This window comes from Euleptes europaea, chromosome 17 (genome assembly GCF_029931775.1).
Source record: "Euleptes europaea isolate rEulEur1 chromosome 17, rEulEur1.hap1, whole genome shotgun sequence".
Taxonomy (NCBI): domain Eukaryota; kingdom Metazoa; phylum Chordata; class Lepidosauria; order Squamata; family Sphaerodactylidae; genus Euleptes; species Euleptes europaea.
The window spans coordinates 49,526,996-49,543,188 of record NC_079328.1 but is presented as its reverse complement, the minus strand read 5'-3'; the positions used below and the strand labels follow the sequence as shown (position 1 = coordinate 49,543,188).

Here is a 16,193-nt window from a genome sequence, read left to right as displayed (position 1 = left end):
GGAGTGTTATCGGGCGCTATCACCTTCTTTTTTTTTATCGCGGCACACTAATGCCAGGTGCAGCACTCAGCTGGAGTCTTTGGAGCTCTTCACACACCCCCGCCAGACCAGACCCCCACCCCAGGATTTTGCCACAGGCTCCAAAATCTGATAAAGGGACTTCTTGTTTCCCTTCTGCAGACCAACTTGGGGGGCGGGCAGGAGAGGGTCGAAGTCTGCTGTCAAACAAGCAGTTGGCCTTTCTGCAAACCCGCTTCCCTCGTCCCCTCCCCCAAACATGCACTGTGCACACCCAACTAGACCACCTCCAAACGCCCAGCTCGATTCGAGTCCAGGAGCACCTTAGAGACCAACAAGATTTCGGGTGGCATGAGCTTTTGAGAGTCAAAGCTCCCTTCGTCAGATATCTCTCGAAAGCGCAAATTGCCTCTTTATGGAATAACTCTATGGCAACTTCTCACACTTTCAGGGTGAGGACGCCGGGCATGAGGAAGCAGAGCAGACCCTCTTTACTCCCAGCTTTGTGCTCAAAAGGGAACTTACCTTCGCTGCAAGGGGAATGGGATGACTCGCCCTCCACGGAGCCCTCGGGGTCCGAGGCGCCGCTCTCTCTCTCCAAGTGGCTGCTATCCTCCAGAGGTGCTTCCTCCCCTTCCTCCATGTCACCGAAGGTGCCTGCAAGCACAAAAACCGGGGCCGGGGATAAAGATTTGTTTTATTTTTTAAAATTTATTTTCAAACTTGTAGCCCGCCCTCCCCAGCAAGCCGGCTCAGGGTGGGTAGCATCATTTAAAACATGGAATAACATTCAATAGTACATAAAGTTGGTGCACTAATTCCCAAGTATACTGTAAGTGTCGTACAGGTGACATCCCTTCAAACTATATTATTCCCATCTTCAAATAAACATCTTCAAGTACTTGAAGGGCTGTCATATGGAGGATGGTGCTGAGTTGTTTTCTGTTGCCCCAGAAGGTCGGACCAGAACCAACGGGTTGAAATTAAATCAAAAGAGTTTCCATCTAGACATTAGGAAGAATTTTCTAACAGTTAGAGCGGTTTCTCAGTGGAACAGGCTTCCTAGGGAGGTGATGAGCTCTCCTTCCCTGGAGGTTTTTAAGCAGAGGCTAGATGGCCATCTGTCAGCAATGCTGATCCTATGATGATGAGAGGGATGATGAGAGGGAGGGCATCTTGGCCATCTTCTGGGCATGGAGTAGGGGGTCACTGGGAATGTGGGGGGGAAATAACTGTGAATTTCCCGCATTGTGCAGGGGGTTGGACTAGATGACCCTGGTGATCCCTTCCAACTCTATGATTCTATGATTCTATTCCCACATTCAGAGGGGAGGAGGGGAGGCCAGTAAAGATGATATTGGCGTCTGTCCTCAGTTGCAGGCCTGGCGAGAAAGCTCGGTCTTACAGGTCCTGTGGAACTCTTTTAGGTCCCACAGGGCCCTGATGTCACCAGGCAGAGCATTCCACCAGGCTGGAGCCAGGGCCAAAAAGGCCCTGGCTCTTGTCGAGGACAGCCGCATATTCTTAAGGCCAGGGATCACCCGGAGGTTCTCCTCTTCTGATCTTCACATCCTCCGGGGGGTATGCCAGGAGACGAATCCGCCCACCTGCATCCCCAAACGAAGACCAAATGACATGCTGCTCATTGATAATGAAAGAAAGGATGCAATTCAGGACTCCTAATCCTGGCCACTTACAGTCCCTTGAGGTAACACTGGCCAACTCTGGCGAGGCATAAACGCTGTCCTGTGGGACTCTGCATTTGCCTGGTACCTTCTTTAAACTGGGCCTGCCACCCGTGCAAAACAGCTTTGCAGCGCGTTTGGGTTCAAGTCCGCCCAAAGTCAGGGCCATCCACAGAACTGGTCGTCACTGGCATTCAGAGGTTTGCGGCCTCTGGCTGCAAAGGTTCCCTTTTGTTATCACAGCTAGCAGCCATTGATGGACTGATTTCCTTTTAGAGGGATCTGTGCTCATAGCCATCACTGCATCCACTGGCAGTGAGTTCCACCGTTTAATTAGTCGTTGAGTAAAGAAATATTTCCTTTTGTCTGCAATGACTATTACCGATCCTATGACCGTAGGCAGTTCATGAGAGGGAGGGCATCTTGGCCATCTTCTGGGCATAGAGCAGGGGTCACTGGGTGTGGGGGGGGGAGGTAGTTGTGACTTTCCTGCATTGTGCAAGGGGTTGGACTAGATGACCCTGGTGGTCCCTTTCTTGACTCTAACTACACTGGGTGCCCTTGTATAATAAGGGATGAAGAAAAAGCTCTTTTATATACACATTCTCCACCCCATGCATAATTTTAGAAGCCTCTACCATATGTCCGCCACCCACCCGTCTTTTTCTAAACTAAAAATACTACTGTTGCACTTTCAAAATCCGGAGGTCTTCTTTGAAAAGGGCACCAGCCCGTCTTAATTCCCTTATGGACATATTTTTATTCTCTTTCACTAGCTAAGATATTTATTTTTATTGTTATCATATTTTGCATCCACCCTGTTTTGGGGAGTTTGTTTGATACCTATCTGAATTTGGTTTCTGGTTTTAAACGGGAGCTGCCAGAGAGGACTCCTCAACCAGTGATAAAGTGGCTAGACGGTCATGTTTGTCTAACTTTGTGACTCGGGTAGCATCTTCCCCCACACACACACAGCTCATGAGCCATTTGTACTTCAAAAGCGCATGCCGCTGTTCTGCAGGTAGATTCTATACTTCAGAAAGAGCCCCGAGGCAGGATAATCCACCCACAGATCCAAGAAGCTCACCTGACATGACCCAAAAAATACCACAACGCAGCACGAGCAAGAGGCCATCACCCTGCAGAAAACGCACACAGAGAAGCTCTCCAGATCACATACACCAATCAACACCTCTGCACAATCATAAGAAAGGCCCTACTGGATCAGACCCAGGCCCATCAAGTCCAGCAGTCTGTTCACACAGTGGCTAACCAGGTGCCTCTAGGAAGCCCACAGACAAGAGAACCGCAGCAGCATCACACTGCCTCTGTTCCACAGCACCTAATATAATAGGCATGCTCCTCTGATACTAGAGAGAATAGGCATGCAGCACGACTAGTATCCATTTTAACTAATAGCCATGAATACCCCTTTCCTCCATGAGTATGCCCACTCCCCTCTTAAAGCCTTCCAAGCTGGCAGCCATCACCACATCCCGGGGCAGGGAGTTCCACAATTTAACTATGCGCTGTGTGAAAAAATACTTCCTTTTATCTGTTTTGAATCTCTCACCCTCCAGCTTTAGCAGATGACCCCGTGTTCTAGTATTATGGGAGAGGGAGAAAAACTTCTCCCTGTCCACTCTCTCCAAACCATGCATAATTTTATAGACCTCTATCATGTCACCCCTCAGCCGCCTTCTTTCCAAGCTAAACAACCCTAAGCGTCTTAACCGTTCCCCATAGGACTGTTGCTCTAGTCCCCTAATCATTTTGGTTGTTCTTTTCTGCACCTTCTCAAACTCTGTAATATCTTTTTTTAGGTGCAGTGACCAGAACTGTACACAGTATTCCAAGTGTGGTCTCACCATAGATTTGTATAAGGGCAGTATGATATCAGCAGTTTTATTCTCTATTCCTCGTCTAATTATGGTCAGCATGGAATTTGCCTTTTTTACAGCAGCTGCACACTGGGTTGACATCTTCATTGAGCTATCCACTACCACCCCAAGATCCCTTTCTTGGTCTGTTGCTGCCAGCACAGATCCCATCAATGTATATGTGAAGTTGGGACCTCTGCACACTGTGGCTCACTGGTCAAGCCTCTGCTTGGCATGCAGAAGACCCCAGGTTCAATCCCCGGCATCTCCAGTTAAAGGGGAAGAGGCAAGTAGGTGATGTGAAATACCTCAGCCTGAGACCTTGGAGAGCCGCTACCGGCCTGAGTAGACAATACGGACTTTGATGGACAGAGGGTCTGATTCAGTATAAGGCAACTTCATGTGTTCACAAAATCTGCTCTGGGGTTTTTATGGGCCCTCGGCCACAGGGGTGGTCATGGGCCCCTCCCTGCCACCTGGGCTCCTTTCACCCCACCCATTACAGCAAGGGTCCCCGACCTTTTTGACCCTGTGGGCACCTTTGGAATTCTGATACAGGGTAGTGGGCACAACCACAAAATGGGTGCCACGGGAGGTGGAGCCACGTACATACTGGAAGCCCAAGTGCAGGAAGGAAGAGGGGTATTAAATATATATATTTAATATATATAATGGGAAAGGAGAGTGAAGGAGAGTAAAACCAACACTGCAGTGGCAAACAATAGTATTTTTATCTGCACAGCCAATTTGGTCTTCAGTGGCCAGTCAGAAGCCTTGCTGGGCAAGAGCCCATCTGGCTCTACGCACTTTCTAAAAACTCTTGGTGGGCACTCGGAAAGGTGTCGGTGGGCACCGGGAATGCCGGCATTACAACTGTGCTTGAGCGAGTGGGACACGAGTCACACTCCTTTTCAGACCCTCTGGTTCTGACTGGTCTAAAAGGAACATGAAATAATCAAAATCTTGTTCCTCCCCAGCGTGGTGTAGTGGTTAAGAGCGGAGGTTTGGAGCGGTGGACTCTGATCCGGGGAACTGGGTTCGATTCCCCACTCCTCCACATGAGCGGCGGAGGCTAATCTGGTGAACTGGATTGGTTTCCCCACTCCTCCACATGAAGCCAACTGGGTGACCTTGAGCTAGTCACCGTTCTCTTAGAGCTCTCTCAGCCCCACCTGCCTCACAGGGTGTCTGTTGTGGGGAGGGGAAGGGATGGTGATTGTGAGCCGGTTTGATTCTCCCTTAAGTGGTAGAGAAAGTCGGCATATAAAAACCAACTCTTCCTCTTCTTCTTTGATGAACCAAGGGTCCAAGTCAGTATAAGGCAGCTTCATGTGTTCCTGAAGATTCAGAGGCATACTTAGGTTACATCCTCAAGAACCGGCCAAAGGGTCCCCTTTTCCGTTGCTGGTCCCCACGCCAATGCCCAGCTGGCCTCAGTGGCGAGGCCGTCCCTCCTTGCCGAAAAGATGGCTGCTTTTTACATTTGAGGTCTGCCACTCTGCCCTTCCTCCGTCCGGGTGAAGACAGGGGAGGGGTTACAGATGGAAGAGGAGGAGAGGGGGTTAACTTTATCAGAACCCAAGAGCCGGGAAGCCGTGAAAGAAAAAATTAGCCTAACGATGTTTCATTTACAGCGAGAGAAACGATTTGTTAGCCGGCGATTGTTTCTGAATATTATCAGAGCCTTTTTAATTGTGCTGGAACTGAAATTAGTAGAATTAGAATAAATTGCCTTCCCTTCTCCGGCAGGCTCTTTATCCACGCTCATTGTTGTCTGCTTTGTATAGATTATGGGGTCTTTGTTCTCCCCACGTAAATATACATGCCTGGAGTCAGAGAGAGTGGCTGAGGTCTGGAGAAACCCATGGCGGGTGCCAGCCCCCTCCCTCCCCAGTCTCATTTTTGCCTTTCCAGGGCAAAGGCGGGCAGCGTGCCACACGATGCAGAGGCTGCCCATTTTAAAGATGGGTGGTGCAAGCCTTGTGCTTCGGGGGGCTCTATGTTCACCTCATCAACAGCATGCAGGGCCGTGCACATTCCTTGTTTGCTGCAAGAACCGTTTGGTGTTCCCATCTGGTACACGGCACAACGGTTCAACATCCTGAGGAACGTAGCTGCTGTTTCTCTCTTTTTCTTTTTAAAGCACCGAGGTTCTAGCCCTTATGATGGAGCAGACAAATTTGAAACTGGCAAGAGAGATTCTTTAGTGAAATTCTGGAGCCCACAGGAGGAGAGCAACATTTCCAGAGGGACTCGGCACCTATGCAGTTTTTTTTAAATGCCACAGATTCCTATAAAAAAGAAGAAGAGTTGGTTTTTATATGCCGACTTTCTCTACCACTTAAGGAAGAATCAAACCGGCATACAATCACCTTCCCCTCCCCTTCCCACTACAGACACCCTGTGAGGTAGGTGAGGCTGAGAGAGCTGTGACTAGCCCAAGGTCACCCAGCTGGCTTCGTGTGTAGGAGTGGGGAAACAAATCCAGTTCACCAGATTAGCCTCCGCCGCTCATGTGGAGGAGTGGGGGAATCAAACCCGGTTCTCCAGATCAGAGTCCACCGCTCTTAACCACTACACCATGCTGGCACAAACAGGTGTCCCTTCTACCTATGACAACTCAACATCCTCTTGCTGTCCCTGCCTGGCAGGCACTTGCAAACTCAGGTGATAAATCTGCAGCCATCGCTGCTAGTGACCCTCGACACTGTAAAGGTAGAAGGCTCTGACCCAGCCTCCGGAGCTCCGTGGTTCAAGGGTCGTGCAGCGGGGGTGACAACAGTGTCCAGAAAGGTCCCCTCCCTATTCCCCACAGTCCCAGAGAGATGGGGGAGAAAAGGGGTTGAAGAAGAAGAGTTGGTTTTTATAAGCCGACTTTTTCTACCACTTAAGGCAGAATCAAACGGGCTTACGATCACCTTCCCCTCCCCACAACAGACACCCTGTGAGTTAAGTGGGGCTGACAGAGCTGTGACTAGCCCAACGTCACCCAGCTGGCTTCATGTGTAGGAGTGGGGAAACCAACCCAGTTCACCAGATTAGCCTCCGCCGCTCATGTGGAGGAGCAAGGAATCGAACCCGGTCCTCCAGATCAGAGACCACCGCTCCTAACCACTACACCATACTGGCTTGAAAGGCAAATTGTAGGCATGTGCCCAAGTGTGTGGGATTACTAGCCAATTTGCTATTTCAGAGAGACTCGTTTGGGGCTAGATTGCAGGCATTTGGCTGAGGCCCACAGATCAGGCTTGGAAACCCCCCCTCCCAATTCATCTGACTTGTAAAATTAACTACAACACCCATCTCTCTCCCCCTTCCTTTTAAAAACCCGCTATTGTCTCCAAAGCATCCCATTGCTTGCAAAAACGCTGGCAGCTACCCGCTGGCCAACAGCAGCCGGCAGCTTCTCCGTGCCCAGCCGGGTGGGTTAACCGGACGGTTGGGTTTTCTAAAAAGGCAGGAGGGAGGGAGTGGGAAGAGAAAGCGAGGCTGGGGTATGTGGGGGGGGGGAAAGCCGAGGAGAGCGCCAGCCGCCAAGGCAGCGAGCGGAGCGTCATTTCTGTGGGATTGCTGGAAGCCTTGAGGAGTTATCACCTCACGCAGGCTCCCTCCGTCAGCCTGATCTGTCTATTCTTCATTAAGCAAATACGCCGAAATGGAAATGAAAACATAATAGCTATTTGATTTTCGGCGAGATATTTTGCATATTGGTTCAGTGCTGATAGTGGAATTTCATCAACTCCCTTTTTTCATGCTTTAAAAACTGAAATTACTGAAGGCTGGCTTTACAGAGAGGGGATGAGCCCAGAACACGTTCACTTCCAAGATACTCCGCTTAAACGATTAACTGGACTCTCTTCCCCCCTCCTTCTCTCCTCCCCCCCTTTTGATAACAAGGAAGGATTTCTTTTTTAAATTACAGTGATTGTAAAGAAGAACTTGCATTAATCTGAGATGATGCGACGAAGTTCACTGTGCAGATGCTAACTGGCTTTTCTGCTCCCCCGAGCCCCTTCCATTAACCCATGAGGGGGGGGAGGGGGGGGGTGCAGACTGGGGAGGGGTTCAGCTAGTCTGTGGAAGCCATAAGCATACAAGGAACTTGGATCATTTCCTGCCAAAGCCTCGATGCATGCGCACTTGCGCAAAAATCATGCACACCCCCTCGGGGGCTTTGCAGAAGAAATTTTTGGAAGAAAGCATTGGAACAAGGCATTTTCCTGAAGAATGGCCACGCTGGGACAGAGCAATGAGCCACCTGATGCCAAAGCCAGGCACAACGCCGGCCTCCTTCACAGGAGTCGTGCCATCTACTACTGAAAAGGGAGGCTGCCATTTTGACTGTCAAGACGAGATGCCGCAAGCTGTATCCTCAACCCAATCCTTTACTAAAGCCATTTTGAGTCAGCGGTTATCATGGCAATCTTGTGGCAAAGGGCTCCACAGGTCACCTTTGCACCACCCTAAAAGGTTGTTCCTTTCATTCTACTCTGCAGATGGACCGGGTGACCTCAGTGGTCTCGGTGTCATAGAATCACAGACTTGGAAGGGACCATCAGGGTCATCTAGTCCAACCCCCTGCACAATGCAGGAAATTCACAACTACCTCCCCCCCCAAAAAAAAACCCAGTGACCCCTACTCCATGCCCAGAAGATGGCCAAGATGACCTCCCTCTCATAATCTTTCTCACAGCGGGGCTCTTCAGAACCCTCCGAGCTGCAAGAACATTACAGCGGAGACACATGATAGGAAGAAGGGGAACCCGAGTTATGGTGACACCCCTGTCAAGGCCACGCACAGCAGTCCAAAAGGGCCAGGGAAGAGAACACAAGCCAAGCGCCAGAACCAGACAAGGGCTGAAGGAATTTTCTCCACTGCTGAGAAGTCTAGCCTCACCGCCCGGCTCTCCTCTTAGCAGACAGCAGCAAGACCTGCGGCGGTCCTGCTCTCTATGCATGCACACTAGCAGCAAAGGCTGCAAAAATCCAGCCATTGGGGCTCCTGACTCACAGGAGAGCCCCAACACTTAGGCTGAGACCACTGCCATACAGACGGTGTTGTGTAGTGGTTACAGCGTTGGACTAAGATCTGGGAGACCTAGGTATGAATCCCTACTCAGCCGCTGAAGCTTGTTGCGTGACCCTGGGCCAATCACACTCTCAGCCTAGCCTACCTCCCGGGGTTGTTGTGTGGAGAAAAATGAAGGAAAGGAGAACAAGGGAAGCTGCTTTTGGTAAATAAATAAAACAAGGCCTCGAAAACTATGTAAGCTATCCCTGGCTCCTTGTAGGAAGCAGAGGATAAAAATATGTTCAGTAGACCCTCAATTCCCATAATTGCTTTGGGGATAATATTAACCTGCCAAGGCTTCTATAGGAATATAAAGATGAACATAGAAGCTGCCTTATATGAAGTGCAACTATTGGTCCATCTAGCTCAGGACTGCCTTCTCTGACTAGCAGCTCTTCTTCAGCATCTTGGTCAGAAAAGGGTCTTCCTTAGCTCTTGCTAGCAAAAATCCTAGTTGCTAAGGACTGGAGCGGAGACTGTCCGTCATTGAACCCCATCACAAGTTTCTAGTCCCCTCTACTCTAAAGGGTTGTGTCAAGGGGAGAAACATATAAATTAAAGGTTTATTGCAAACAGATAAAAACCAGGCCAACATTAACCACCAGATGTCCAGGCAGCTTATCACCAGGCATGTAGCGCTGACCCAAAAAGCCGAGCAAGAAAATTCCACTACTGTGGAGCATCCAGAAAACAGCTCAAGATTCAGACCGACTATCCGGGCCTGGCACCCTGGCTGGAAACCTGCAGAACTTCTGAAATCCAATTAATCCAGGAAACAGCTCCCTTTCCCCCCTGTGATATAGGGCATGGGAACTGTGAGACCGGAAGGGTGGGGCAGGGTGGAGATGATGACGGAAGAAGAAATGGCAGAGCATGAGGAGAGCCACCCATTTATCTCCCACTCGTACACTTCCCCATCCCCCTAAAGTGACTGAATCAAAAACACCAGGAGAAAAGTGCTCCATGATAAACGTGGCTTATCTGGGTAGACCGCAGCACCGTAAAAGCAAAGCAAACATGGCTCGACAGGGATTGCTCCGGCTGCTACTCTGGTCCCCTGACCGATGCGTCCCGTTTTCCCAAAGAGTGGCTACCCATACCTGGATGAACAGATGCTGTACAGCCATGAAGCTGGAAAGTATTTTCACAAAGTCAATGTTCACTGCCTGGTAAAATTAAGCTGTGTGAAGTCCAGGAAGTGGCTGGATGAGTAGGTGACCCACAGGTACTAGTCTGGCATGCACGACAGTCCAACAGAAAGAAACATGCAAACGCTAGCACATCCTGAAAAGGATGGCCTTTGTCTACCGCAGTTCCTGTTATTCTCAGCCCAAGAGAAAGCCTGCTTGAAAATGCTGTACAACCCCCCCCCCCACACACACACACCTCATTTTGCAAAAAGCTTGAGCATGGTATGAAAATTCTAATCCTGGAATGCATAACACAAGTAATTCAAAATTACTTGTGCATAATTAATTTGCATATGCTTTATTGCTTTTTTTGCCAAAATAATCTAAGAAATCATATACAAAAGTTCCCTGACACGAAAGGAACAAAAAATGAGAATTTGGGAGCAGGCTGGGAGTGCAACAGATGGAGAATTCAGGCAGCACAGAATCAAAGGACGGAACACGGCAGTTCTGGAAGGACAACGAGAAAGCTCGCTTGAAGCCCAACCCTAAACACATTCTCCCTTCTCAGGCAAGAAGAAACAGCCCTGATGCTTTCATGATTTTAACAGAAGACTACCTTTTTTTTACTCCATGATGTCTAGAAGCATGTTTTCTTTTTAAGAAACTGAAAGTTTGGGGGGGGGTGCAGAAGGGGGTATACTGTGCAGTCGGTAGATATATGTATTCCCCCAACACAGGGAAAAGAACGCTTCTAAATTTGCAAATGCCACAGAACTAATCTGGTTTTGGATTTTTGCCACAATAACTTTTTAGACTCTTGCAAAGGTCATTTGGATCATCAACAAGGTACAGGGGAAATTTTGGACAAAAAGAGACAGAAGGAGAGACAGACAGACAGACATAGTTTAAAATGTGGGCAGTCAGTCATTTTCTTCAAGCTGAAGATAACAGAGCAGAATCCATGAAATAACCACACTGAGCCAAACAGTGGGTTCCTGTAAGCTCCCCAGTTACCCCTGGGCACCTAATTAGCCCTTTTCAAAGCCTCGGGCTCCACACCAGGTGCTCTACTGGCGTGGACAGGGCAGGCAGGTGGCATACCTTTTCCTGAGACAAAGAACTTGCCGCTCGTCTGCACAGATGCTTGCTTAATGCAGAGGACCTCTCTGTGCAGCACTGGAGTTAGGAATCTGTCAAAAAAGCAGCTTCAGCTTCATTGCCATGGATTAGTTAGCCCTTAAGGTTCTTCTGTGACCTTGCTATACTTTCAGCCAGGTGGGCTTTCCCCCACATTTTAAAGCATGCTTATGGGTGAGGTGAGGATCACCTACGATAGGTCTAGGGAACCGAGGGGTGGCTGCCCTAGAATCATAGAGTTGGAAGGGACCACCAGTGTCATCTAGTCCAACCCCCTGCACAATGCAGGAAATTAACAACTACCTCCCCCCACATCCCCAGTGACCCCAACCATCCCCCCGCCATGCAGGATCCCACAATCAAAGCACTCCCGACAGATGGCCATCCAGCCTCTGCTTAAAGACCTCCAAAGACGGGAACTCCACCACCCTCGGAGGCAGCCCATTCACAACTACCTCCTACCCTAGATGATTCCCTCTCACAAATAAGACCATGATTTTGCATTTGTGAGGGCGATTCCACATTCGGCACATCCAGCAAGATGACTCGGGAGTGGGCTGCCTTTCTCTGTGGAGTTCACATTTTTACTTGTTATATTTTATAACTTTTGTTTTGCCTTTCCTACCCTTGAAGGGCTCAAGGCAAGTCCTAACAGAAAAACCGATCAATTGCATAAAACTCACTCACACAAAGGCTACTCAGATATATTTTTTAAAAAAATCTAATCCATCAAAAACTAAATAGCTGCAAAACATTTCCTTTTTCAAAAGGAAGTATCACTGAACAGCAAAAAAAACCCTTCCCCCAACTCAAGTATACTCAATATTAGCAGAGCATCCTTTGAAGAAGACACGTCTCCCTGAAAGGCTGAGCGACCTCAGGTTGGCTATTCCTGAGTCCTGAAATGATGCCAGAAAGGTCCAAGCTCCGGTCAAGGGCAGGTGGACAAGAAGGAGGGAAGGAGCCAAGCACATCACCCCCATAACTCGGCAGCCCCACATGACCTTAAGGGCTGTTTTTAAAAAATCAACACTCCTATATTCCTGCTGGCCAAATATTTACAATGCAGACTCCCACCCTATACCACCTGCCAAAAGCCACCTGAGAGCTCACATGAACACATGAAGCTGCCTTATACTGAATCAGACCCCCCTTGGTCCATCAAAGTCAGCATTGCCGGCAGCAGCTCTCCAGGGTCTCAGATGGAGGTCTTTCCCATCGCCTACTTGCCTAGTCCCTTCAACTGGAGATGCTGGGGATTGAACCTGAGACCTTATGCACGCCAGGCAGAGGCTCTACCACTGAGCCACAGCCCCTCCTCATTTTGCAAGGCTGAAGAGGTATACAAAAGTGACTTGTAGTGACGTGTGAAAAAGGTTACTGGTGAACATGTCTCCCACTGTGAAGTAAGATCACAAATTGAAGGCCAGCACTGTGTGGAAATTAAAGGTACTGAGGTCAGGGCAAAGCCCGGGAATTTGCAACAAATCCTGAAGAGCTTAAAACAACCTCTCAGCTGGCTTTTCCCACACAATCATGTGGCAAGGCCAACGCAACAGTGAAAGGAAAGCACGCAGACAAACCAAGCGTTCTTGTGGTGCCTCTCTCAATTCCTTTGCTCCTGGCAGGGCTCCACCCTGTCTCTGCGGCTTTATCCCAGCGATCAGTTCAGAGCATTTCCCTAACCCACTGCAATAGTAGTGTTGCAGCTAAGGGCGTGAACCAGGAAGCTCCTGTATTCAAGTTATGTCTCTGCCCCAAGTGCCTTTGGCAAGTCAATCTCTCTCCTCTCAACCTTAATCCCCCTCTGCAGTGAGACCATAAGAACATAAGAAAAGCCCTGCTGGATCAGACCAAGGCCCATCAAGTCCAGCGGTCTGTTCACACAGTGGCCAACCAGGGGCCTCTAGGAAGCCCACAAGCAAGACGACTGCAGCAGCCTTTATCCTGCCTGTGTTCCACAGCACCTAATATATTAGGCATGCTCCTCTGATCCTGGAGAGGATAGGAATGCATCGTGAATAGTATCCATCTTCACTAGTAGGCATGGATAGCCCTCTCCTCCATGAACAAGTCCACTCCGCTCTTAAAGCCTTCCAAGTTGGCAGCCATCAACACATCCTGGGGCAGGGAGTTCCACAATTTAACGATGTGTTGTGTGAAACCACAGCGCCTGCCAACACCTTTCCTGGTGCTCGCCAAGTGTTTTTCATAAAGTAATCAGAGCTAGGTGAGCTTCTACCTAGCAGAGCGTCTGACCGGCTGTATAGATTAAATGGTGTCCTGTTAAACAGAGCTTCCACCTGAAATGCTGAAGAGTTACTGGTAGAGTTCTATCCTAATCTCCGCTCGTGCCATGGAAGCTTACTGGGGTGACTTTGGGCCAGTCACACACTCTTGGCCTAACCTACCTCACAGGGTTGTTGTGAGGCTAAAATGGAGGAGAATTACGTAAGCTGCTTTGGGTCCCCACTGGGGAGAACGGTGGGGTTCAAATGAAACAAACAAGCAAACAAATAAAATCTCACTCCCAGAAATCTTGTGGTTGGCTCTTGCTCCTGTCCACCGCCCCATGTCAGAACGCCAAAGATGCCCTGCTGGCTTTAAAAGGCTGGAGACCGCTGGCCTCCAAGTATAGGAGGTGAAATAGACTAATCTAAGGGATAGCAGCCTTGTTAGCCTAATTTCCTCAGGCAGCCGAGTTAAGCGTCCAAGTCTGAAGAGGTGGCATAAAACAGCCAGGGTCCTTCTCCACATTTGACCCTGACACTAACAATTCTCAGCTCCAGTCCAGAGTCACTCCTTTGCCATCTGGGAATTGGGTGACAAGGTGGTGAAGGCATGAACCGAGAGGGAGTCGTGCCGCTCATCATTCATCACATCACAGGCATTGCCCAATAGGCGTTCTCGAAAGATCCTCAACCACATCTTGGCTGAATCTTGAAATCTTGGTTGAAATCTTGAAATGGTCCCATTTTGAGGTGGGGAGAGAAAGAATCACATTTTCCCAGGACCAATACACTGTAGTTTTAAGTACTGGAAAAATGTAATTCCTCCCCCCCCCCCCCAAATAGAAGCAGTTCCTCAAAAGGAGAGGTCTGAATCCTATGCAGCAATTACCGCTACTGCACATGGCCCATCCTTCGCCCTCAACTTCTGCCAATGGTCCTTGACAGCTTTTCAATGCTCTGTGCAGAGGAGAGTCCCCCATGCCAGCTTGCTTCCTCTATGAAATTAAGAGGCTAGACATTGCTCTTCTGTAAGTCTCCAAGACTGTCGAGAAAATGCCCTGCCGTGAACAATGTCGGCGCACAGACTACTTCGGACCGAGAGGCACATGAAACACTGGCTCCAGGAAGTGTGGGGGTCAGCACAAACCACCATCAGACATGCAATCATTTGATCATTTCACTCAAATTAAACTTCTTTCGGCATCGGAACAATAAACCTTTCCTTGATCCTTCTCATTAATCCAGTAAATTAAAAAGAATATGGAGTATATATAGCAAGAGAGAGAGAGAGAGATGATTCCCCCCCCCCCTTGTGCTGCCAAGAGAGAGACCCTGGACAATCCACAAGCAGGCATGTAGACAAGAGAGAAACGATAAGAAGAAGCGATAAGAGATAGAAAATAGCAACAGATTCAAACTTTCCCACCAGCTTGGAGATCAGGGGAGGCAGCGATTCAGCCAGGCAACTGACAGCTTCTCTCTCCCCTGCCCCCCCCACACTGTGCCCCTCCCTCTATGTACCTGTCAAGCTGATGAGTGAGGCAGAAAGGAGGGGAGAGGGGAGGTGGGACGGGCTCCTGCCTCAAACAGGTTCGTGTGAGCCAATTGTGTGGTAGAGCCACGGAGGGGGAGAAAGTGTTTTTGAAGTTTTTCCCTGAAGCTGCGTAATGGGGCAGGTTTCAAAAGACCCCCTGCCCACCCCAGTATCACAAGAAAGCCCTCCTCTGAGTAAACCTGCAGCTCCCTGGAGAAGGAACATGTCGAACATAAACATAGCTGTGCTGTGAAGCAAAGATAGCAGGAGAGGATAGATACACCCACCCACGAGAGATCAAACAATGTCTCCGGGGAGAAGGCTTTGCTCCCCGGCAGTCGGCCGAGGTCATTCCCACCAGACAATAAAGCCTTTTAAGCAGACAAGAGGTTTCAGCATACTTTTTCATTTCACACTCAGACCCAGGAAGGGTGAGACCCTTTCCAACCCAGAAGGCGCACGAGGCAGACAAAAGGCCCAGTATTTGTCCAGGGGGGTTGAGAGCAGACTTTGGACAGGTCTGGATTCAATTCCTTATTCAGCCACTGCTGGGCAAGTTTGGGGGTAGTTCTTCTTTATCCCATGCAGCAGATGGCACTGGAGTGGGGGAGCCAGGCCTCAAATCTCTGCTCGGACATGAAGTGGCCCTGGGCAAATCCCACACTTATAGCCTACTCCAAAGGGTTGTTGTGAACACCAGTGGTAGAAGCCGCTTGAATGCTGGCCTGAGTGCCCAGGAAGGATAGGATACAAATAAGAGAATGCACACACAGCCTCAAGTCCCTCATCTGTAAAATGGGAATATTATAGCCCTGCATAGAATTATAGAAGAATCATAGAGTTGGAAGGGACCACCAGGGTCATCTAGTCCAACCCCCTGCACAATGCAGGAAATTCACAACTACCTCCCCCCCGCACCCCCAGTGACCCCTACTCCATGCCCAGAAGACAGCCAAGATGCCCTCCCTCTCATGAACTGCCTAAGCTGATTGAGCTCACCACTTCCCAAGGAAGCCTGTTCCACTGAGGAACAGCTCTGTTAGAAATTTCTTCCTAATTTCTTCACAGGCATGGTGTTGGACAACCCCACAGGTCAAAAAAACCTTTCTTTTTAAAAAGATATAGGTAAGGGGGGGGGATGCAGAGCTGCTTAAAAGACTTAGGTCAGGGATCCTCAACCTTTGTGAGCCTGCGGGCACCTTGGAATTCTGACCCAGGGTGGTGGGCGCAACCACGAAATGGCCAGTGTGCAAGGCAAAGCAACACACACACACACACAGGAAACCCAAGTGCAGGATACAAGAGGAGTAATTTTTAATAATACACTGGGAAAGAGCAATGAGAGAATAAAACAACGCTATTTTAGTCTGCACAGCCAATCTGACCTCCATTGGCCAATGAGAGTTCCTGTTGGGAAGGAGCCCCACCTGGCCTCACCCACTTTCTAAAAACTCTTGGCAGGTGCCAAGAAAGGTGTCTGTGGGTACCATGGAGCCCACGGTCA

At 49.3% G+C, this 16,193-nt stretch overlaps 1 protein-coding gene across 1 annotated transcript in view; it reads right to left on the bottom strand.

Annotated features, from left to right (window-relative positions):
• Nucleotides 1-16,193, bottom strand: part of ZFPM1 (zinc finger protein, FOG family member 1) — a 103,831-nt gene that overhangs the window by 48,895 nt on the left and 38,743 nt on the right. Inside the window, exon 2 of the mRNA XM_056862389.1 lies at nucleotides 544-675. Within this exon, the coding sequence (XP_056718367.1) occupies nucleotides 544-675 (132 nt within the window). The remainder of the gene's footprint in view (nucleotides 1-543; nucleotides 676-16,193) is intronic.